General features: G+C 41.0%; 1 protein-coding gene across 1 annotated transcript in view; it reads left to right on the plus strand.

Annotated features, from left to right (window-relative positions):
- The window catches only part of LOC127224569 (phospholipid-transporting ATPase FetA), a 120,696-nt gene that overhangs the window by 87,488 nt on the left and 7,376 nt on the right, over positions 1–25,832 (plus strand). The window contains exons 13-20 of the mRNA XM_051187610.1: positions 4,660–4,868; positions 6,418–6,461; positions 16,419–16,581; positions 17,694–17,882; positions 18,560–18,675; positions 21,957–22,121; positions 24,133–24,244; positions 25,535–25,640. Of these exons, the coding sequence (XP_051043567.1) occupies positions 4,660–4,868; positions 6,418–6,461; positions 16,419–16,581; positions 17,694–17,882; positions 18,560–18,675; positions 21,957–22,121; positions 24,133–24,244; positions 25,535–25,640 (1,104 nt within the window). The remainder of the gene's footprint in view (positions 1–4,659; positions 4,869–6,417; positions 6,462–16,418; positions 16,582–17,693; positions 17,883–18,559; positions 18,676–21,956; positions 22,122–24,132; positions 24,245–25,534; positions 25,641–25,832) is intronic.

Consider the following 25,832-nt stretch of genomic DNA (forward strand, 5'->3'; position numbering starts at 1 on the left):
AAAGCTCTCAGCTCCGGGGCCATGCCTGCCTGTGTGCCCCATGTTTCCTGATGTGATGATAATGGACTCACCCTCTGAAACTGTAAGCCAGCCCCTAATTAAATGCTTTCTTTTATAAGTGTTGCCTCCTTGGTCATGATATCTCTTTTTAAAAAAAAATAGAATGCAACTAAGACAATAGTTATAAGTTGAGTTCCCCATATAAGTTTTCTTTTTAAAAAATTATAACTTTATTTCGTTTATTATTCTGAATTAAAGTTTTCTAAGTTTTCATAATGTTTGGAATATGCTGTAATAGTCCCTATTTCATCTCTAATTTTATTAGTTTGAATGTTTTTCTTTTTCCTTTGATTATTATGGTTAGTTGTTTGTAAATTTTATTTATCTTTTCAAAAAAACAACTGTGTGTGTGTGTGTGTGTGTGTGTGTGTGTGTCCTCTTTTCCATGTCTCCTAAAACATGGCCTCTGATATCCCAACCCAGAAAGCATTTTTCATAACTGAATTTCCACCTAGTTTGGGCCAAGTCCTCTACTAGGTGCTAGGGATAGAAAACTGAGCAATAAGACATCACTTTCTCTAAAGAATCTTGCTCTTAGCTGAGGAAACCAATAAATAATTACGGTACAATATGAAAATTCTGTAATCAAAATATGCATGAGTATTGTAAACACTTTAAGAAGGAATATATCAGTTCTTCCCAGGGAGGCTTAGGGCGGTTTGTAGGAAAGATAATTCTCAAACTGTATTTGAAAAATAAGTCCATAGGTACAAGGGGCAGAAATTTCCTCAACGTTGGACCAAGGTGTTACATCCTAAAGAATATAAATTACAAGCAAAGGAGTTTGGATTTTATCCTAGAAGCAGTAAAGACCCAACCAAGACCTTCCTAAGAAATAATGTGAATTATTAATATAATTATATACAACTATATAATATTACATAATATAAATATCATATGATAATTGGTATATTAATTATAGTAATATTTTGTTTATGATATAACAAATAAAGCTTGCCTGAAGATCAGAATGCAAAGCTAGCTGGCCACAGCCATAGAGTGGTGGTACACACCCTTAATCCCAGCGTTCAGGAGACCAACGCAGATGGATCTCTGTGAGTTCAAGGCCACCCTGGGCTACATGAGAGTGGATCATGTAGAGAGTCTAAAAGAGAAACAGAGCTCACACCTTTAATCCCAGCACTAGGGAGGTGGAGACAGGGGTGATATGGCTGGGCAGAGAGTGGAATGTAAGTAAGGCAGGAGACAGGAACTCAGTGCAGTCTGAGGTTTGGTGGAGAGCAGTGCAGTCTGGAGATGCAGTCTGGGGACAGGATCGCCCTTTTGGTCTGAGCATTGTTAGAGGTAAGAACTCTCTAGTGACTGGCTGCTTTGCTTCTCTGAACTTCAGCTTCAAACCCCATATCTGTTTCTGGATTTTTATTATTCATGCTACAATTAATTATATGATATGTTGTTTATGCATTCTATAATATAATGTGTTATATTATTATAATAAACTCTCCCTGTACATGACACAATCTCTCGAGCTCTAAATACTTTTTAAAAATCTGAAAATGGGAACTGGAGAGGTGGCTCAGTGTTTAAGCTCTCCTCCTGCTCTTATAAAAGATCAAAGGCTCAGTTCCTGGCACCTACATGGTAGCTCACAAAGATTTGTATTTCCAGCTTCAGGGGATTTAATGCCCTCTTCTGACCTCTGAGGAAACCAGGCAACATGGTGCACACACATACATGCAGGCAAAACAAAAATTACAATAAGAAAATTAGAATTATCTAAAGATAAACTACAATAAGAAGCAGACACGTGAGGAAAAGAGAAGGACAGACAAGTTGGTTCACCTTGGGATACAAAGATCAAAAAATGTAATACAACACATAAACAGACTTGGCAGAAGTCACATGATCATCTCCGTAGATGCAGAGAAAACTGGAGGGGTAGTTGTACACCAGGGACCCAAGATGTTTCCTCTCAAATGGAAGCCTGGGCCCTTGCCACTTTTCCAGTACCTTTGACTCAGCCGAAGATGGCTTAAATGGGAGCATCACCTTCAGGACACATTGATGGATGTGGTTTGAGTCACTGAACTTAAGCAAGATCAGCAAACAGCTATCCTAATTTCAGGCCCACTCCCAAGAACTCACTTTTAGGAGCCGGGTTGGGTATTGGGCCCCTCATCTTCTAGTATTATGTTTTCAAAACAGAGAGAGAAAGGAAATATTTATCCAGGAAGGAAGATTGGGCTGAATATTTAACCTCTGGTATTAACTTTGCTGTATTCTTGAATAAATAAATCTTCTACTTATCGCTGAAGCAAAGAGAAAAAATTTGAGGTTAATACCCCTTCATAATAGAAACCCTGAAGAAAATGGGAAAAGGAAAACACCTCAACACAGTAAAAGCTGTGTGTGACAAGCCAACAACCAAAATCATAGTAAGTGGGAGATGCCGACAGCGTTTCCTCTAAAACCTAGAGTGAAACAAGGGTGCCTACTCTCTCCACTGGTTTGGGGTCTTTTTTCATATATATGTATGTATAGAATGCATGTGTATACATATATGCATGTACACATATGTGAGGGGTGCTGCTTACATACTTATGTGTGGAAACCAAAACTTAGTACCATGAGTTTTCCTCAGTCACTCTCCACCTTATTGGTTGAGATGGGTCTCTTGTTGAGCCATCTCAGCTGAACCCAGAGCTCACTGACACAAACTAGTGTAACTAGCCTGCTTGCTCTGGGGATCGCCTATCTTCACCGTTCAAGTACGAAAATTACAGGCGGGTCACCAGACCCCTCAGCTCTAATCCTTGCAATCGCATAGCAAATGCTGTATCATTAAACCATCATCCTAGCCCTTCACTCTTGTGCAATATAGTCTTTGGAGTCTTATCTAGACCAATAAGACAGGAAAGAGAAATAAAAGAGATACAATTAGGAAAGGAAGTTAAATGGTCCTTATTTGCAGATGACATGATAGTATAAAGACACTAAAGACTTCACCAGAAAAGTCATATCTAATTTAAAAAGCAGTTATAAAAGTATCAGGATACAAATGCAAGACAAATTAGTAGCTTTTCTATAAACTAATAATAAAGTTTTCAAGTAAGGAATTGGAGGGAGGGGTTCTTATTCACAGTAACTCAAAAAAAATAAAACTAAAAATTCAACCTATCTAAGGAGGAAAGACCTCTACAATGAAAATTTTTAAACATTTAATAAATAAGACACCAGAAGATGGAAAATCCTTCTGTTCTTCTGTTCTGGCAGAATTAGTATTATGAAGTCAGTAGTTCCAAAAGGAGTTTTGCAGATTCAGCACAATCTCCATCAAAATTCCAATGACATTCTTAATGACCCTAGAAAAAAAGTACTAAAATTAATGTGGAAGTATAAGAGACTTTGAGTAGCCCAAACAGGAAAACAAAAACCAAATAAGCAAAAGCCCAATGCTGGGGTTTCACCATGTCTGATCTCATATTGTAGAGCTATAGCAACAAAAACAGCATGACCCTGGCACAGGAATAGATTTGGTGATTAGTGGGGTGAGAGAGAAGACCTAGAAATCAGTCCCCACAACCACACCCAACTATTCCTTAATAAATGTGTCAAAAAATTCACTGGAGGAAATTGTGTGGTAAGCAAAGTAAGTCAGACTCAATTACTGCATGTCTTCTTTCCTATATGGAACCTAGATTTAAGTGTGTGTGTGTGTGTGTGTGTGTGCGCGCGTGTGTAAGGGGGAAGAGGAGATTTTAAGGGAAGAGGCAAAAAGAGGGTAATGAAATGGATTTGGCCTGAAAGCAGAATTCATGGACAATTCATGGGAAGTAAAGGGAGTAGGAAGAGGGTAAAAAGACAGAAGCCAGTGGGGCAGGGGCAAACAAGAACAAAATATTATGAAAATGCCATATTGAAGCTCATTGTTTTGTATGCTTACTCAAAATGTGACCCTGGCTGGCTCGGAACTCACTCTGTGGACGAGGCTGGCCTCGAACTCACGGAGATCCATCTGCCTTTACCCCTGAGTGCTGGGATTAAAGGTGTGTGCCACTATGCCTGGATGTATGCTCACTTAAGATTGATGCACTGCAATATGTGAGAACCACTGATATGGAGGGAGATCAATCGGAGACAGACCACAGTGGCCCAGTGCTGCCTGGAAATAGATCAAAGGATGAAACCATAAAGCCACCTCTGGTTTTCACAGCATCTTTCTTTTTCCCGAAACAAGAAATATCTGACTATTGCAAGTTTCTCTCATTCCAATGTGACCACAGTAAATAAAAAGCTTTTTTTTTTTTTACATAAGCTTTTGTAAATTAACTGCTACTTCAAAGATATATTTTAATTGACTTTCTCTAAATACAATGCAGAAGATGAATGGAAGCAAAGTATGTCTCAGACAAATTTATCAGGGTCCTGATGAGAAAACCTTGCAAAATAGCAGTCCAGGTCAGAGTTATAATGGGCTGGCTATCATGGAAAAGTCCTTCAGAAGGTACACCCCCAGGGAAGACACTTTTTCCACATGCAGACCCTCACCTATCATGGACCTATAGGAAGGAAACCAAAATAATATATTTGCTTGTCCTGCTCTGACCAGGACCCTTTTTTTTCTTGCTTTCTTCTTAGTGTTGAAATAATAAGACTGGGCAACAGTTACTATATCAACTGGGATCGGCAGATGTTTTATGCACCAAAGAACATCCCAGCACAGGCTCGCACCACCACTCTTAATGAAGAACTCGGCCAAGTTAAGTATGTGTTCTCTGACAAGACAGGAACTCTGACTGAGAATGTGATGGTTTTCAACAAATGCTCTATCAATGGGAAGACCTACGGTATGTGCACATTACTGCTCTCCCTGAGTCTGAGGGGGAGTCTGTCCGACAGACTGCTTTCAAATATAACTACATCTACAAAGCCTCTGGAATCATATTTATTTATATTAAATTGCATTAAATTATTATATATTAAATTATATTATAGATTAGATTTATTCTCACAACCCTTTATGAATGAAGCTGGGAGTGGTCTTCCCCAGAGAACTGCTCACCAATAGGTTGCCCAGTGCCAAAAAGCCCTAAAAACTAGTAACATTATATGAACTCAACAGGTTACATTTAGGGATATATATGTATATACAAATACATATATTCATATGATAGTAATTAGTGAAAAAAAGAGGCCATGAATCTGAAGGAAAATGGGGAAGATTTATATGGAAATATCTAAAGGGGGAAAGAGAAGGGACAAATAATACAATTAGATTATAATCCAACAGAAACATATTTATTGGCACCTGGTATATACAATCCATTTTTTTGTACTCAAAGACCAAGATTTACTATTTTAGTCCCTATCTTCAAGGGGTTCCCAATGTCTCAAAGAAAAATAATATACTCAGTTACTTTAATACAAAATCAGATGGATATTGGTTAAAGAGTAGAAAGTTGTCATAGAGCAAGAGTAAGATTTTGAGTCTATTGTAGATTATAGCAACCAAACACAGTTAACAACAATGTCTTGTATGCTTCAAGCTCCAGACTGATAAAAGACCTTGTCTGAAAAAAAAAAATAAAAGAAGAAGAAGAAAGAAAAGAAAAATGTGGATGGAATGCCCTAAGGAATGACATCCAGGCTGTCCCCTGGCCTCCACACACAAGTGTATATGTGCATGCATACACCAAAAAAAAAAAAAAAATAGTAAAATAAAGCCTTCTTTTAAATTACCCAGTAATCCCCTTCCTAGATATCCTCCTAAAGTGGAAAAGAGGTTAAAACAGGTATTTGCAAATATTCATTGCAGCATTATTGCTCAAAGGTAGAAATAGCCTATCTACTCATCAACAAATGAATAGACATTTTCAAGTAGTCTATAAATAAATATATGTAATATGATTTGGTCATAAAAAATTATAAAGTTTGGTACCTGGTACAACCCATGTTATAAACCTCAAGAACAGTATGCTAAGCGCATAAGTCAAACCAAAAGACATATGGCATGGTTTTCCTTAGGTGACGAATCTAGAACAGGAAAGTCCACAGAAATAGAAAGCAGAGAGAAGTGGCTAGGGACTAGAAATGAGGAGGGATGATGAGTTTCTATTTCAAGTACTCATAACGTGTTGAGGGCTGGAAATGTAGTGGTAGAGCGACTACCTCACATGCCAGAGGCTCTGGGTTTGATCCTCAGCACTGCCAGAAAAAGAAAAAAGAAATGTACTGTAAATATATGGTAATGATAATTGCATAACACTGTGGATGTAATTAATGCTGCTGAATTTTAATTTAAAAACAGTTAAATGGCAGGTGTATAGTATCCACAGTAAGTTTGAAGACCTCCATTAAATCCTTCACTAAATCTCTGTTCTATTCACTTGCTGATAGGTTATTGCTATGACGTCAATGGACAGTGTGTTCCAGGATCTCCAGTGAGTAATTACAGCTTCTTGTGACATACATGTGGGAAGTGAAGAGAGTATCTTTTACACAATTCAGTCTGTACTCCTGGGATAATAGGCTTTTAATGACCTAATTTTAAAAAAAAAAAAATGTGTACACTTGGCCTATCTTTACATGAGAAATTTTTATGAGAACAGTTTTGTTGGTATTGGCTTGTGTTTTGTTTCACATCTCCTCCTCCCACCCTCTTTTTCTCAATATCTCTCTCTCTCTCTCTCTCTCTCTCTCTCTCTCTCTCTCTCTCTCTCTCTCTCAACAGAATCTATATAGATCAGTTCCTCACAACAATTCATGATCATTGTCTTAGATAGTGTTCTATTGCTGTGAAGAGTCACCGTGTCGAAGGCAACACTTGGAAAAGGAAGCATTTAAGCGGGCTTACTCGGTTTCTGTGAGTTAGTCTGTGATCATTAAGGCGGGAAGCAGACAGGCCTGGTGCTGGAACAGTAGCTGAGAGCTTTACGTCCTCATCCACAAGCAGTGGGCAGAAGGAGAAACACTGAAAGCTCAGAGCCCATCCCCAGCAGCACACCTCCTCCAATAAGGACACACTTTCTAATCCTTCCAAACAGTTCATCAACTGGGAGCCAAGCATGCAAATAAATGAGCCATGGGGGCCGTTCTCATTCAACCCACAACATCTACTCCCTGGCCCCCATAGGCTTGTAGCCATGTCTTAATGCAAAATGCATTTAGTCCAGTTTCAGAGGTCCCCACAGTCTTTCACAGCCTCAAAACGGTCTCTGAGACTCAAGGCAATTTCTTTACTCTAAGATCAAAAAGCAGATCACATACTTCCAACTTAAAATGCCACAGACTATACGTTGTCATCGCAAAAGTAGGGAAAAGTGGCAGAGAGGACATACTACACCAAAATGTGATGGCTATTCCTGGTTTGCAACTTGACTACATCTGGAATTAACTAAAGCCCAACTGGATGGGCACACCTGTGGGATTTTTCTCAATTAAATAATTTTTTAAATTATTTTTGTTGGTTATTTGGGAATCTCACATCATGCAGTCTGACATTTTTACCTCCTAGCCCTCCCACATCTGCTCTTCCTGTAACATACCTGCCTGCCTCGAGAAAAAGGTACATTTTGTGTTGTCTATATATTCACTGGCGCATGGTTACATTCCTAGTGACCAGCCCCCTAAGGGAGGATGAGTCTTTCTCTGCCTGCATCCATGCCAGAAGTCACCAACCGAGGAGAGCCGTGTGGTGGCCTGAGCCAGTTCTCACTCACCCTGCCCATGGGATTGTCGGCACTGCTGTGAGGCTGCTACCAAGGGCAGGGCCAGCTCTCATCCACATACAGATGTTAACATGGCCTCAGGAAGCATCCCAGACCACAAGCATCCACATGGGCTTCAGTAGTAACATGGGCCACAGACATCAACACAGGACCACTGAGCCACTCACGGACCTTAGCAGGTGGCTCAACCACAAGCCTCAACATGGCCTCAGGTGGTTATATGTGTCACTCACGTCAGCATGGTGCCCAAAGGTCACTAGGGGTGACAGTGAGTAGAACTATTCCCTTTCCCACCCCTTGATTCCTGGACCTGTGGATCCTGGCTTGGGAGAACTCATACCATGTATTAGACACTCATTCAAAGCGTACACCGCCTTCTGGATAGCTGTGCCCCAGCCCTCCACGCTGCTGCCACCCAACTGGCACTGTAACTGTGTCTTCAAAAGTCAATTCCATCTTTCTATCAGGCCAGCTGCCTTTGATGGTGGGGAACATGGTAAGGCCCCTGGTTCCCATGAACAAGGGCCTCCGCCACAGTTCTGTGGTGGCGAAGTGAATTCCTTGGTCAGCAGCAATGCTGTGTGGAATACATTGGTGGATCAGGCATTCTCTAAATCCAAGGATGATGGTTTTGGCAGAAGCATTACAAGCAGAAAAAAGAAATCTGTAACCAAAATAAGTAGCTACTCCAATAAGGACAGAGCATTGTCCTTTCCACAGAGGAAGTGGTCCAACATAGTCAACCTGCCACCAGTAGCTGGCCTATCCCTTGTGGAATGGTACCCTTTCTGGAGGTTGTGTTGGTCTCTGCTGTTGGCAGATCTGTCACTCGGCAACAGTTGTAGGCAGGTCAGCCTGGAGAGCAGAAGTCCATGTTGTTGAGTCCATGCATAACCTCTATCTCTGTCACCATGGCCACTTCGTTCCTGGGCCCACTGAGCAATGACAGGGAAGACTGCGGATTATCTCTGGAGTGCAAAGATCCTATAGGGCAGTGGTTCTTAACCTTCCTAATTCTGGGACCCTTTAATATAGTTTCTCACATTGCAGTGACCCCCAACCTTAAGATTGTTTCACTGTTATTTCATAACTGTAATTTTGCTACTAGTATGAATCATCATGTAAATATTTGATCTTCAGGTTATCTAATATGTGACCTGAGAAAGGACCATGACCCATGGATTGAAAACTATTGCCTTAGGGTTTCTCTTGGTGCTGCCATGTCCTGTGATTAATGTCAATGGGAAATGACAACAGCCTAATCCAGGCGAGATAACAAAGGGCGCAGCCCCTTGAGAAATGAAGGTGTGGGTCACGCCAGGAAAAGAGCAGGCCCTGCTGAGGTGCTTGCTAAGGGCAGAGGGAATGCAGAATGGATAGCAGAGGAAGGTAGCTATAAATACCGCTAAGGCCATGTGACCAGTTACAGAAACAAGGATTACAACTGACATGGGTGTTTGTGTCATATTTTGTTAAGAATATATTGTACAGATGTTTTTCTCTTAATTTCTTTGTCATATAATTAACAATAATTAAGAGAATGACAGTGGTTATCATATTTAAGTTTAAAAGAATGACCCTTAAGGGACTTTCTAAATTTATAACGTGTTTACAGCTATATGAAGGATAGTTATATCATATTAGGCATAATTATGACCTGATTAAATGTATAATATGTTTGTGATTGTATATAGATAATTATATCATGTTAGGCATAATAGTGACCTCGTTATTGTTTTCACAACATAAGGAGCTATGATTGTATATCAGGTTGATGAGGGGTGGACTTACGGTGGCTATTCTTGTGATGGGTTCTTGGTTGTCAATCTGACTACCTCTGGAATTAACTAAAACCTAGTGGCTGGGTGCACCTGTGAGGGTTTTTTTTCCTTAAATCGTTTGAAGGGTAAAGGCTCACTTTTAATATGGGTCTTTTGAGGTGGGAAGAATAAGGAGGTTTGTTCTCTTTGCCCACTTGCCCTCAGTCCCCAGTAATTCGATCCCATCGGTGGCATTAGAGCCTACTTCTTCGGGATCCTGGTGTATACTAAAGACAAACTGAATAACTACTGGATTCTTGGACCTTCTGTTGGTAGACAGTCATTGTTGGACTTAGCCTGTAAGCCATTCTAGTAAACTGCCTCTCTCCCTCCCTCCCTCTCTTTCTGTTGTCCACTTTTTTCCTCTATATATGTATACATACATATAAATTACATTTATATGTAAATATAATATATAAACTTATATATATATATATATATATATATATATATATATATGTTATGTGCAGTTTTCCCACCAGCCTGGTCCCACAGTCACATCATCTCCAAATAACACACAGAGATGCAGTATTAGATATAAAGCTGTTGGCCTGTTACTAGCATTTCTTGTTGCCTAGCTCTGTCTTAAATATTAACCCATTTTTATTAATCTAAGTGTTTCCACATGGTCTTATCTTACCCGAGAGAGGGTCTGGACTTCTCTCAACTCCCTACATCTTGACTCTCCTCCTACATCTCCCAGAATCCTCCTTGTCTCCTTGTAATGCCTATCTTGTCTTCCTATTAGCCAACAGTGCTTTATTCATTAACCAATAAGAGAAACATATTTACAGAATGACATCTCCCATCATATATTCTATAAGTTGTATTCCTCTACATAACCCTGACTAATACACAAAGTAAAACAAAACCAAAATCCAGCAAGGCAAATTCAACTTAGGTCTTAAAGAATATACCTACTGTGTGAGTTACTGTTCTATTGCTATGAAGAGACACCGTGACCAGGGTGACACTCCACACCTTCTTCCTTCCTTCCTTCCTTCCTTCTTTCCTTCCTTCCTTCCTTCCTTTCCTTCATTTTTGTTTTGTTTTAATTTTTTGAGACAGGGTTTCTCTGTGTAACAGCCCTGGTTATCCTGTAACTCACTTTATAGACCAGCCAGGCTGGCCTCAAACTCAAAGAGATCGTCCGCCTGCCTCTGCCTCCTCATGCTGGGATTAAAGGTGTGTGCCACCATGCCATGTATACATTGTGTAAGGTTCATGTCAGGGTAAATATATCCCTCAAGCATTTGTCATTTCTTTGTTTAATATATTCAGAATGCTCCTTTTTTGGCTTTTTGAGATGTATAGCACAATTGGTCCTCTCTAATGACACTCTTAGGAAGGACTCTTACTCTTCACCTGCCCCTGTGGCTTAGTATCCACATCTCCATGCAGTATCTCATTAATTAATTTACCAGGCTATGATTACCAATTAGGCTGAATCATTGTGTATCCTTCTGTCCCCTCACATATCTCTTTATTGCCCACTTTTTTTTTTTTAGGTCTATTCATGTTCTTTCCCTCCATTCTTACTTGTCAGTGGTCTTTATATAGTAAAAATAATTCTTCCTTTCACTAGCACATTTGTTAGCACTATCATTCTCATTTTATCTTTAAGTCTTTAGGTCCTTACTGTTTTAATTACATTTGTATTTGTTTGAGAGAGTGCTGTCACAATGTGCTTGTGGAGGTCAGAGGATCATTTTCAGGAACTTGTTCTTCCTTTCTACCATGGGGTCCTGGGGGTCAAATTCAAGTTGCTGAACCATCCCGTTGGCTCTGTTTTTAGTGCATTTAAATATTTTTCTGTGGGAGCTAAAGAGACAGCTCAGCCGTTAAGAACACTTGCTGCTCTTTGAGTAGACCTGGGTTCAGTTCCAGCACCCACACGTGGTCCACAACCATCTGCAACTCCAGTCCAGGGTTTCTGACACTCACCAGGCATGCACATGGCCCACTTACAGACATTCAGGCAAATATTCATATACAAAATAAAAAATCTAAATGGTTCTAACATACAGTTTTGAAATTATGTTCAAATATATTGACTTTTTTTCCTTTGTTGACACATTGTGTACTAGTTATAAAACCATCTGTCTCTATCTAGTTTGTTTTATTGTTTTTCTCAGTACCGGAACTCAGTTTTTATGTGTGGGTTTGATTTTAAATATCTCTTTTTAGAATGTCTACCCTTGTATTATCCCTGCTTGCTAGATCCTTAGGCACTTACATGCAGCTAACTCTGAGTGGCCATCTTATTCCTATCAATCCAAAGAATTGAGGTAGTAAATAGAAAAACAATCGGTGCTTTTATCAAAAACAAAACCTTGTAGTTGTGAGTCTCTATATTAATGATCATCTACTGAAGAAAGAGGCTTCCCTGATGAGAGCTGAACAATGCAATGTTAATTTAGCAGAGTAATACTAGTAATCTCTCCTCTATGGCCTGTGTCCTACCTAACCGTGGGTTCTTGGCGCTGTTAACAGTGCCAGGCCTGAGCCGAACTCCTGGAATCCAGTTGCAGAGAGGGAGGAGTAATGAGCAAAGGGGTCAAGACCAAGCTGGAGAAACCCACAGAAACAATTGACCTGAACAAGGGGGAGCTCATCCACCCCAGTCTGATAGCTTGGAAACCAGCATAGGACTGACCCAGACCCCCCTGAATGAGGCCTAGGCAGTCTATGGGGCCTCTGGTAGTGGACCAGTATTTATCCCTAGTGTATGAATGGATTTTGGGAGCCCATTCCACATAGAGGGATACTATCACAGCCTAGACACATGAGGGAGGTCCTAGGCCCTGATCCAAATGAAATGACAGACTTTGAAGAATCCCCATGGAAGGCCTCACCCTCCCTGGGGAGCAGAAAGGGGATGGAATAGGGGTTGGGGGGGAGACAGGGGAGGGGAGGAGAGGGAACTGGGATTGACATGTAAAACAAGCTTGTTTCAAATTTAAATTTAAAAATAAATGTCCAAACAAAACAAAAACACAGTGCCAGGCATGAATTCTGTCTTCTGGAACAGGCCTCAAATCCAATCAGAGAGTGGTTGGTCACTGTCATAACATTTGTGCCATGATTGCACCAGTGGGCATACTTTGCCAGGACAATTTTTTATTGTAGCTAGCAGGGTTAACAGTTGGGTAAGACTAATGAATACTTGTCTCCCCTAGTAGTGTACATAGCAACTCGCAGCTACAAAGCTATCAAGTAGGGAGGAAGCTTCTAGGCTGGTGGTAGCTTGATTTCTATTATCACATATTACTCCTCTGGGAGGAAAGATTTTTTTAAATTTACTTAGATCACTTTCCTGAGCTTCAAAATTATGTGTACAGTGGCAACTTACATTACTACCTGTGCAGGCAGTTATTCCACCGTCACAGACTTCCATACCCTACTGGACATCCTATCTTTACAGTAAAGAGTCTCACTTTCTATCTCACTCTCTGGTTCGAATAGGGAAATGTAAAATTGTTCTTAACTCCTTCTTTTACTCCTATGCCCCACGTTATACTAACTCCAGCTCCCTGGGTTTTCAAATTCATCTTTGATTTAACATTTGTGTTAGTTCTTTATCATTTCTCTTGTGAATCACTGAATAGTCTCCTAGCTGGTCTCCTTGTTTCATCTTGGTACTTTTAATATACTCTCCATACAGATTCCAGAAGACTTTCTGACAGATTTGATTGGTCACTCATTCTGGTGCAAAGTTGCTGTTATGCTATGTTCCAAATAATACCGCAATGCAGGAGCTGGCCCTTGCCTTTCTCTCCAATCTTATCTCCAGCCTGTTATTTCAGAGAATGTGACAGTTTAAGAGGGGAAAGCTGCTGTATAATGGTTTCTCTTAAACTTCTGAACCCACAAGCTCCTAAGAGTTCATGCCTTTATGGCAGGCTAAGTCTAGAGCTTGGATCTAGAGACTGCTTCCTCTGGGAAAACTCTTGCTAGATGAGATCTGCAGGAGAGCCAGCATAGGCTACTACAAACCCCTTTTCTGTATCATTATGCCAAGCAGAACAGCTGTGTGTGTGCTTGAATCCTAGGGCCCAGCACAGGCAATAGCACAACTAAGAAGAACTGGAGAAAGATTTGTGGGAATTCTGGTATGAACTGGGCAAGGATGTTAACAGACTGCAGTCTTCAGGCCAGTGTTTGCTCATGGCGACTGCAAGGAGTCAATGTCTGCAAGGCCAAGGTCATAAGCAGGCAAATAGTGAATTTTAGATCCACAGATTGGGGCAAGGACTAAATAGAAAAAAAAAAAAAAAAAAAAAAAAACTAGGTCAGACCATGAGAGTTAGAGGCAGGAAGAGCCAGGGATGTGTATAGGTCAGGCAATGTTAATACGTAAGCAAGAATGTACTGAAGCTTGCCACGTGGCATTTCCAGCATTCTTCCCCAGCCCACTTTTTCTCCATGGGACCTATCACAGTGATACCATTGTTCCCGGGGCCTATTCTTTCCTTAGTCCCCTAAATCAGACAGAAGACACCAGAAATAAGAATTTTCTCAGACACCAATTTCTAACAGAGAGCAGTTAGTGAAGGCAGGGTTTTAATGAGTTCACTAAATCCACAATAAAATGATAAGTAGGTGTTTCATTGGGGAAGCACTTACACAGATAAGAATAAATAACTGATACCTTCCTGCTCTAGAAGATGCAGTCTCTGCCCTTCCGATGCCCTCTGCCACACAAGAGATTGCGCACCCGCAGCTCCTCTACCTTAAAGAGGTCACATCTTCACCTGAAACTATGCCCAAAGAGTGTGACCACGACAAGTTTACTGGCAAGGCTAGATGCCACTACAATTCCCCTTTTTGTCTGAAGAAGACAGTTTTAAGCCTGATACAAAAACTATATCAAAGATAACAAATGTCAAGTATATTACAGGAGAAGGAAAGATAAAAACATACCCAAGTAGACCTACAACCAGCAAGAGCAACGCTGAGCAGTAGACAAATTCTACATGTCCAGTTTCAGGGTAATAGCATATAATAGAGATTATTCTGATTGCTGTCCTAATCTGGAAAGTCTAAGTCTTGTACCTAGTATTTTCTATCTAAGATAAGAGAGGATATTAGCTGTGACTGTCTAGTCTTCAATCTCATCAAAGACCTGAGGAAAAAAAAATGACATTACTAGGGTAAACAGGAAGTACAAGCGTGTGACTTCCTAAAGGTGCAAACAATGACAGAAACAGCAAGCTACCTGAACAGTCACCCAAGATCTCACAGTAACGTCGAGGCAACCAACTTTGGATAAGGCCAAAAGTATCTGACAGACCAACACGGAAGCAGGGATATTGAAAGACTGTCCTACTCTGCCTTGGCAAGGTTCAGCAGTCTCTTTAAGTTTATCTCCTGCTAGCCCAGTTAGGATAGCATGTCCAAAGTCAGAGTTCGAGATGGGGGCAGTTCTATGCCCAAGAGACCAGTAGCCAAGGAGAGAACAAACTCCAAATGTAGTGTCATTGGTACCCATCATACTCTTGGAAATAGCTCGGTGCTGTCAGGAGCAATTGTGTCTCATGTCAACAGAGTTCTAAATTATTAAAACATTTAAATGTCATATTCTGTCAGTCTTAGAAGTGTTTGAAGATCAAATATCCATGTTGGGTACATCTCTGAGCACATCTAGAATCTGACTAACATCATAAGGTATAAGAAGCTTGGGTAACTATAATCTGTAATTCTCAGAAACATAATTGTTCAGTGACTGAAGCTTCCCAAAGCAATTTAAACAATCTTAAAACCAATGTGTAACATAAGGACAATGACCTCAAATTTATAAATATAACATATATATGTAAATCTCTAAAACAGAGGTAGAACTGAAATGTCTTGACCAGAGGTAGTACTGTGTGGTGCAACATGATAAAAATAGCCAAATTGTATCAATATACAAAATGTCTTAAGCACACATACATAGAATATGATAAAGATAGTTTTATATTTGTGCACTAAACATCATAAACAGAAAGAAGGCCCTACACAGTATGACAAAATATAATATGCAAATTATTCAAGACAGAAATACAAAGTTAATTTTACATAAGTTTCAACATAGAAGAATCTATAATAATATAAATTGTCTATAGCTAATAGTTGCTAAAATAGTTCACAAGAAGATATGTTAATCTACCTATATCCCATTCCATCCATACCTTTTAAACTTTTCTAAAAGAGATCCCCAAGTCTGACCAACGGCTAGCTCAGTCAGTAAAGCATGAGGCTCTCAATCTTAGGGTTATGGGTTCATGCCCCACGTTGGGCATCAGTTGAAGGTGGGGTTTAAATGAGTTCACTAGACCCAAGATAAAATGATAAGTAGGTGTCTTATTGGGGAACAACTGCCACAGATAAGAGTAAATAGCAGCCTTCGTGCTCCAGAAGACGCAGTCTATCTCCTTTTGATGCTGTCCGCCACCCAAGAGAGCGCGTGCCCACAGTTCCTCTACCTTAACGGGGTCACATTCTGTACCTGAAACCATGTCCAAAGGGCGTGGCCACCACTACAAGGCAAGATGCCACTACAAGTTAGTCTTCATATCCTCACACTTCATTATCAGATGGGTTGGGGAACTGGAAAAGTCAAATATCAAGATCACCATTGGTTGTTTAGAATAACAAGAGTGCAAGGGGGCAGGAGGTCCACCAAGCCATGTGTGTCCTGTGGGATGGTTCTTCCTGGTACAAACAAATGAACAGCCCAGGTCAGTAGGCACACCCTCATTGGTGCATTTGCCATCTCTCCTGCTCTCCCTTCTCACTTCCTGATAGATCTTGTCACAGCAGTAACCCCAACGTGGCTAAGAACTTTGCCCTGGTGTTTATATTCCAGAATAACAAGGTCGACTTCTCCTACAACCACCTGGCCGACCCTAAGTTTTCGTTCTACGATAATTCCTTGGTGGAAGCCGTGAAGAGCGGGGACCACTTTGTGTGCTTGTTCTTCCGCTGCCTGTCATTGTGCCACACGGTGATGTCCGAAGAGAAGATGGAAGGTGAGTATGCGCCTGAGCCCCATGGACTGGCACTGTGCTCCAAAGTCAGGACTGGTTGAAAGTGGGGTGGTGTGATACAGGCTGAGCCATCTAACCTAAGAAAGAACGTTCTAACAAGGGGGTACTGGCCAGCAGTGGAACGATAAACAAGGTGAGTAGCGAGCTGGTTTAGGGAAGGAGTCGGTCGCTGAACAGGGGTCAAACTTAGTGCCCTCTGAAGAGGTTTTTCTCTTGAGGCTCTCTGGGTTCTGAAACAGATCCACCTGGCCAGTCCCACTGTCTTTGATGAGACTTCCTGGAGGGTGAATTGAGTTGTCCTCTGGTCACTTACAGTGTGCCTCAGTTATCACCATGTACCTTAGTTTCTTTAGTATGACAAATTCATCCATTAATTTCCCAAATTTTTCAACAACAAATGAGAAATTACTGTTTATTCATTATTAAGTCTTTCTTCTTAAGACAATGTTTTTATTTTATTATTATTATTTTAAGTGTACGCATGTTTTGCCTACATGTATGTCTGTATACCACTTATGTGCCTGGTCCTTGAGGAGTCAGAAGAGGGCATTGGATTCTCTGGTACTGGAGTTACAGCACCATGTAGGTGCTGGAAATTGAATCTGGGTCCTTCTTTTTGAGGCAAGGTTTCTCTATGTAGACCTGGCTGTCTTGGAATTCACTGTGTAGACCAGGTTGGCCTCAAATTCACAGAGATCCTCCTGCCTCTGTCTCCTGGGTGCTAGAATTAAAGGTTTGCACCACCATGCCCAGCTTAAGATTTATTTTTATATATATGCATTTTGCCTGTAGGTATGTCTGTGCACCATGTACATGCCTGGTAAACCCCAAGTGTCCATTTGAGGGCATCAGATATCTTGGGATAGAGTTATAGATGGTTGTAAGCCAACATGTGGGTGCTGGGAATAGAACTCTGGTCCTTTCAATAAGCAGCCAGTGTTCTTAACCTTTTAGGGCTAGGCATGTAAGGAAGTTTTGAAGAAATATATCCCTTTCTGGGCTCCTCTATGTGAGCCACTTGAAATATGGTATTACCTCTGGGTGGACTTATGTTGCTCATCTCTGCAGGTTCTGTTACCTTTTTCTCTCGTCAGGTAAGCTGATGTACCAAGCTCAGTCACCAGATGAAGGTGCCCTGGTCACTGCCACTAGGAATTTTGGCTTTGTGTTCTGTTCCCGCACATCTGAAACAATCACAGTGATCGAAATGGGGAAGATCCGAGTTTACCAGTTGCTGGCTATTTTGGACTTCAGCAATGAGCGCAAGAGGATGTCTGTTGTTGGTGAGTGCTTCCCCCAACTCAGCTTCTCTTTTGTCCTTTGTGTACATTTGCAAATTGACTTTTTAAAATCTACACATAAATTCTTTCTCCCACTAACATGACTTCTCCCAGATATTTTGCCTCAAATGCACGTACTTCACCTCTTATCTCCTTTAAATTATGTCTTATATATACATAGGGACTCTGGTATTTCTGCTAGTGACTTGCCACTACCCTCAATTCTAAGATGAGGACATAAAATTAATCCATAAAGCATGTACATGGCATAAGAACTGGGAGCCATAATATAGGTGGCCCTCCTTGCTGAATATAGATTCAGCCAACTATAGATCAAAAAAAATTTTAAATATTTTGTGGCAAGTTCTAAGCCCCAGCCTCAGATAATAGTGAGACCCTGCCTCACAAAGCAAAACAAAAACAACTAAATATTCTGCATCAGATTCTTCCATGATGGATACTGAACCCACAGAAGAATTGTTTTGAAAAGTTTCTCTGTCACTATCTGGCCCTTACCATATGATCTATCCTATGTGACCACTCCATTGAGTTTTTAGCCTCCAGAGGTATCAGAAATAAATATTATGGGGAACAGCCCCCTTACATCCCTCAATGAACCCAGACAAATTCTTAAACAGTAGGCCTATGTGGTTATTTTTGCTTAATTTGCTCATCTTTAGTTCGGACACCTGAAGATCGGGTCATGTTGTTCTGCAAGGGAGCAGACAGCATCATATATGAGCTGCTCCATCCATCCTGTGCATCCCTTAGTGAGGTGACCATGGATCACTTGGATGTAAGTGTTGCGGTGGAAGCAGATGGGGCTGTGGGCGGTTCTCTACATCTGGACATATGGCCAGTAGCATGTTCCTGCGTTAGGGTGTTTCTGTATGGGTATGTGTTGGCATCCATTTTCTTTGCTTGACCAAAGACTATAGCTATTTTATTTTGTGGTATTCTCGCCACATTTCCAACTTCTGTGTCAAAGAACTATGTGGGACAAGACCTAGAGGTATAACAAGGGTCATATCTGTAAATCACATACAGTGATCAGAATAGTTCTATGATTCTTGCCTCTAGAGATCCTCCAGACCTGGTAATTGCTTCTGAATATGGTCTGCTAATATGGAACCCTTACTCCACAAGACATGATCCTTTTAGGGTACACAACAGAAAGCAAGCACTAGGCTATTTTAGTGACTATCTGGTATCAAATCCTTGAGGGCACCTTCCCTCTCTATATCTTATTCTGCTTCTTCCCACTAGCACTTGGGAGATACACACACACACACACACACACACACACATATATATATATAAAACAATGGCCTCAGCTTGCTGTCACAAGAAAGGGAAACCAGATCAATACACTCTGAGGTTTCTAACACTATACCTGTCTATGTAAAAGGCTAGCAGTATAAGGAAAGAACAAAAGTCAGGCTGGAGAATGAGGAGCAAATCAGTAAAATACTTTATGAAGTAGATTGTAGGAAATACGATTTTATTATGCATTAACACATAGAAATCAGAGAACAAATATCCAGTAAACACATGAAAAGATGCTTGACATAATTAGTTATTAGAAAAATACAAATTAAAAAAAAACATGAAATACTGCTTTTCCCTACACCAGGAAGTTTAAAACAGATGACCAGACCATAATAAATGTCATCTAGATGTAGGAAAGTATAACCCTCATACATTGCTGATAAAAAGGTAAAATAGCATGGGCATTGGGAAAACAGTCTTGCATTTCCTAAAACAATTAGTAATCACATGACTCATAAATTCCATTTCTAGTTTGTTTCCAGAGAAATAAAAACACACCCACAGAAAAATCATACATGAATGTTTACAGCAGATTATTCATGATTGCAAAATGGCTGGAGTAGCCCAAATGTCCATCAACAGGTAAAGGAATAAATAAAATGTACTTTTTTCCCTACAAAGCAATTTTTGGAAATGAAAGGGAATGAAGTACATGTTGCTATAGATGAACCTTGAAAACATGCTACACGGAAATAGCATTTTGTGATTCAACTTACAAATCTACAGAGAAAAAAGTAAATTCTGGCTAGGCTCAGCAGATAAAGCCTGATAAGCTAGCTGAGTCAGGATCCACACAGTGGAAGAAGAGAACTAACTTCCACAAGTTGTCCACAAACTTATACACACACACACACACACACACACACACACACACACACACACACACACACACACACACAGAGAGAGTAAATAAGTGTTTTTAAATGCAAAACGGAAAATAAGTTAGAAGTTGCCAGGGGATAGGGAGAAAAGGAGTGGAGAATGGCTGCTAACGGACGTGTGTTTCTCTGGAGGCATTTTCCAGCATTAGATAATGGTGAGCATCCTACAAACGAGGTGAATTATAAAGTAAGTTATGTGTTTTAAAATGGTGAATTATATATGTTAAGTTTTGAAATGTATTTGTCTGTGTACATATGTGGGTGAATGAGTACCATGGCACCAGTTAGCCATCAGAGGACAATTTGCAGGATTTGGCTCTCTTCTACCGTGTAAGCCCTAGAAATCTAATGCTGGGTGTCAGGCTTGGCCAAAGAGCCTTTACCCACAAAGCCATCCTGCCAGCCCATATCTCAAGGTTTTTTCTGTTTTTGTTTGTTTGGGTTTTTTTGAGTCAGGGTTTCTCTGTGAAGCTTTGTAGACCAGGCTGGCCTCTGCCTCTGCCTTCCGAGTGCTGGGATTAAAGGCCAGCACCACCAGGCTGGGTTCCATATCTCAAGTTTTAAGAAATGAGTCCTTCCATCTTGTTCCTATGGAGATCCCAGTATTTTCTCATGACCTGCTCTGTTATCTAGATTACCTTCCCAGAGAATACATCCCCAGCTAGGCTTCAGAGGATGGTCATAAAACCATTTTAGACCTTTGGACATGTTTCCTGGTGCCTACCTTAAGGGGTCACTTATAATGCACTTAAAAGTCAGACTCCAACACACAAGTACAGCCACAGGCCCACTAAAAAAGAAATCAGCATTGGCCATATAAAAACAGGTGGCAGGAAGGCTTTGGTCACCAGGCCATGGTTTGCCAATGCTGAGAGAAAAGAAAAATATACAAGTAGGGATGAGAGATGTTAGCATATTCTGTAGAGTGATTTGTCAAATGGATTAATGAATCTGTTGGTGTTTTGTCCTCTTACCTATATGCAATACAAATCAGTTTCTTTCATTATCACTCCCTTCTCAAGTCTCTGGAGATCTTCTACTGCCCTACTGGACAAATACTTAAGATTTGGCATTCCCTGTGGATATTGCCTTAACATTCTTTATACCTGGAAGTTAGCATCAATTGAGAAGTTAAACAAGGCATAAAAATGAATTTATGTTTTCTCTGATCTTATAATGCCAGTGGGTTCTCATTCACTTTAACAGCACAAATATAGAATCTTGGTGAGTTCTGGTCTAAAGTACCCACATTCTGACCCAGGCCTCCTAATGACCAAGCTATACCCCTGCAACATGGCTAGCTATGGCTAACTAAGATATATCTGTGGCTGAAGAATAAGCATATTAACACACCCAAGAAAATGTCTGCTGTGGTTCATTAGCACAGTAGTCTATAGGGTCTTAGCTGCACAGTAAGATGCTGACAGATTACAAGCATGTGTTATCTAAGTTGACAAACACTTGATGGAGAAAGAATGAGGAGGAAAAACTGAATGTGTATTGCAAAAAAAAGTAGTAGCACCTTTTTATGTAACATCATTTTATAACAACTCCTCCTTAGCTTATTATTCTCTCCATTTCCATGCCATCATCATCATTATTGTTTCTGTAAGGAATTTATTCTTATTCTTTTAATCTTAGAAGAAGGAAATCCAAACATAGCCTAGACTGGCCTGGAGCTTAGGAGCTTCCTATCCCAGTCTTCATAGCTGTGATAACACACATTTTACTTAGGAAGTCCAAGACTATGCTACTAACCATGGAACCCTATTTTACAGGCAGATGGCACCTATGGAGTCAGTCATTCTGCCAGTCTCTTATCTCAGCCTTACCCAGCTCAGATTTGGCACATATGTGTATCTTCCAGGATTTTGCCAGTGAAGGCCTCCGCACCCTCATGATAGCTTACCGAGAGCTCGATAATGCATTTTTCCAGACATGGATTAAAAAGCACACTGAAGCCTGCCTGACTTTGGAGGATCGAGAAAGAAAACTAACTATGGTCTATGAAGAAGTTGAAAGAGACTTGATAGTGAGTATGAAGAAACTCAAGACAGACTGAGAGCAGAGATGGTAAGGATGGCAGCTAGTAGACTGAGTGACCTCCACAGGACCAACACACGAGGCTTTCTCTGGGAGAAAGAGAAGTAAGCTCAACAAGAAAGCCCAAAACTTTGTGCCTGGGAAACTAAGTACAGGGATGTATGTTGATTGAACATAGCCAGAATCTTCTAAATCCATTATGAAAAGTTGTTCTGGCTATAGTCTTTTTTTTTTTTTTTTAAGTCTTTCTTCTTATCCCTCAAAATCTTCTCAAAGAAACTACGTAATCTTGAGCTAGGAATATAGCACAGTTGATAGGGTGCTGACCTAGTATGCACAAAGCCCTGGGTTCCATCTCGAGTGTGACGTAAAGCTGGGGATGGGAACGCAATCCTGTAATTGCACCACTGGGGAGGGGGTGGCAGGAGGATCAGAGCTTCAGGCTCATCCTCAGCTACATAGCAAGATCAAGATTCTGTCTCAAAATAAAGGAAGAAAGGGATGAGGAAGAAAGGAACGGAATGAGGAATTAACCTGGAAGTAAAGATCTGAATACTGTACAGATCTGATAATTCAGAATGACTTAGTGTCATAATCAAGACAGAATAATTTACTCATCAATACATATAAGTGATGCCTATGAACCACTGTGTCCTATGTGCCAGCAGACAAAATGGGCAAAAAGTAATATATGTAGTATGTTAGGTGGTGAAAATATTACAGGAAAAAAAAAAAGAAATAATGTCAGAAGAGAAAGTCAGCGTGCACTTTAGGTTTGAAGGGGTGGAGGCACTGTTTTATTACAAGGCTTTTAGTCTGTTCAGAAGGCATCTAAGAGAGTCCTCAGGAAGCCAAGCCAAGCTGCTCTTTGGCTGCGCTCTTTACACACTGTGATGACAACAGGAAAGACCCCGCCAAGGGCAGGCTTAACCTGTTAAAGAGCAGATTGTGGGATCGGGATGAGTGAAGGGGGCAGACGAAGGCCCTGAGACAGCAGGTGAGAGCCCTCATAGGCCAGTGTGACTGATGCCTGATACTGAAGGGTCGGAAACCACTGGAGGGTCTCCAGCTGCAGAACAGCTACCAGGGAGAGGGTAGGTACAGGATGGGCAGTGTTCTCCTAAAGAAGGAGTCAACAGAATGTGCAGGCGGGTTGGATTATGGGCATAACAAAGGGAGAAGTTGCCCAGCAGTGGAGGCCCACACCTTTAATCCCAAACTGAGGCAGGCAGATCTCTGAGTTTGAGTCCAGCCTGCTCTACAGAGCTAATTCTAGGATAGACAAGACTATACAGAGAAACCCTGACTGTCTCGGGGGGGGGGGGGGGAGTTAAGATGACCCTAAAAAGGTGTGTGTTGTTTGTTACCAGACTGACAAGGCTGGCTCTACTACAAAAAGAGGAATTACTGACAGCCAAAGAGAATGGTGGAGACCTCAGCTTTCCTTCCGCTCTGCCTTAGTCACCCCGAGTCTCAGTTTAGTTGTGGGGATTACCCCATGTCAGCACCTTAGGAATACTATAAACAGAATGCTTAATGTTAGACCAAGATTCTACTAATCCAGTGAGGTGGAAAGTCGTGACAGTCTCCAGCGGTCTCAGTGGGGTCAAACCAGCCAGGACATGTGCTGTGAAGCCAGGAGAAGTAAAGGTTTGGTGTGAGCACATAGCTTCATGTACCACTGGGCGAGGCTCTTCTGTCTCCCGTCTCTAATGCTGTGTTTCTAAATTTGATTTCAGTGTGTAAAAAAATACTGCATGTTGCCAGGTGTGGTGGACCATGCCTTTAATCCCAGCACTCAGGAGGCAGAGGCTACACAGACAAACCCTGTCTTGAAAAACAAACAAACAACTGTGTGTGTTAGAGGCACAGCGTGCTGACTTTCCCCTCTGGGACCCCAGCAGAGTCAGCTCAGGGTGCTGAGGTGCGTGTGCACACAGTCTTTAGGGTGCACTTAGCTTTCATCCTTGACCTCACTCACCAGTGTCTCCTTTCTGAAGTTACTAGGGGCCACAGCCATAGAAGACAAGCTTCAAATCGGAGTGCCTGAGACAATCGTCACCCTGAGCAAAGCCAAAATTAAAGTGTGGGTTCTGACTGGTGATAAGCAAGGTAAAGGAGACTACTAGCCTGGACAAATACCTGTACATCTCATCAAGTCCTTGCCAGATGCCTAGCTTCCTGCTCACTTTTGTTTATAATTTGTCATTTACTTTGTATTGGTGGTCACTGGTGGCAGAGACAAATCATATGTGACCCATCAGGAAAGAATGGACAGTATAAGAACTTTAACTTTACAATGTTGTCTTTAACAGTACCCTTTCTGCTGTCCCAAAGATCTGTTTCCTTACCACATTCCACCCTCTCATCTGAAAATCCTGACTGCCACCACCTACCCTGTTCAGCCTTCATCCCTGCTGTCTGCTCTCTCTGCCTCTTGCCCTTACTAATCTCAGCAGAGTCTACATACAACATCAACTTAATGGCTCTCACATATACTACTTTTATATTACCCCTCTGCCCAGGGACCCACAGAATCACCATGGTGATTCTCTAAACACTGAAAACATCTCCTTGGCCTCCAAGGACCAAGGTGGTCTGTTGCTATTCACATTTCCTTATCTCCCCCATTGTGACCATTGTTTCCATATGTCCCTCCTAAACTCAATTCCTACTCCTGGGTTTGGGTTGTTTTCCTACTCAAAATACCTTTGCTTCTCCCACACAGTCCTATGAATCCTTCAAGAACTTCTAGTAATAAATGTCTGGAGGAAAAATGTGTTTCTCTTCTAAATTTTTATCATACCTGGACATTAACTTTATTTTTATTTTTTCTTTAATATTAATTTATTCCAAATTTTAGGTTTCTTAATATAAAGAAATGATGTGACTTGAGCATCTCTCTATTCTCATAAAAGTAAGCATAGAAATAGGAACAGAACTGTTCAAAGAAACACACCCACAGACAAGCAAGGCAACTCAGAGAGTGAAGAATCTTGCCACCAACACCATGACTACCTGACATCCATCCCTGGGACCCATATGGTAGAAGAAGATACAAACTCCTGCAAGTTGTCCTCTGACCTCCACACATGTGCTATGACACACACATGCATACTCATCAATAAAGAAAGGTCTTTTAGAGAAGTCTATGTCTGAATGATCCTGGCTATGCATAAATGAGCCCTAAGGCAATGCCAAGTAGAAACTCTCCTGTGAATGTTTGACTGCACTTTCCCTGGTTCATGGAAAAACAAAACAAAACAAAACATTTCATTTTAACTGTATCCAAGACAAACATGGACAAATGAGCTCTGAGCCTGCAGTCCCTGTTCAAGTGATGTGCATTGTAAAGACTCTGTAAGTACCAGTCAAGATGAGACCGTGTTCCCTTTTCCATAGAGACTGCTGTGAACATCGCCTACTCCTGCAGGATATTCAAGGAGGAAATGGATGGGATTTTCACGGTGGAAGGCACAGATAGGGAAACTGTTCTGGAAGAACTCAGGTACACATGGGAACACAGACTAAATCTGCACCCCGGCTTTCCACTCATGTTTCTCCAAATGTGGTCCCCTGCACAAAATGTACCAGAAAAAATGAGGGAAGGGAAACAAACAAAACACCCAAATTAGGTTAAATAACTTTATAAAGAAGTGTTCGGCCTAAAGGACTCAGAGTGGGTGGAGAAATGCGGATG

The sequence above is a fragment of the Phodopus roborovskii genome, unplaced genomic scaffold, assembly GCF_943737965.1.
Source record: "Phodopus roborovskii unplaced genomic scaffold, PHOROB, whole genome shotgun sequence".
In the NCBI taxonomy this organism is placed as follows: domain Eukaryota; kingdom Metazoa; phylum Chordata; class Mammalia; order Rodentia; family Cricetidae; genus Phodopus; species Phodopus roborovskii.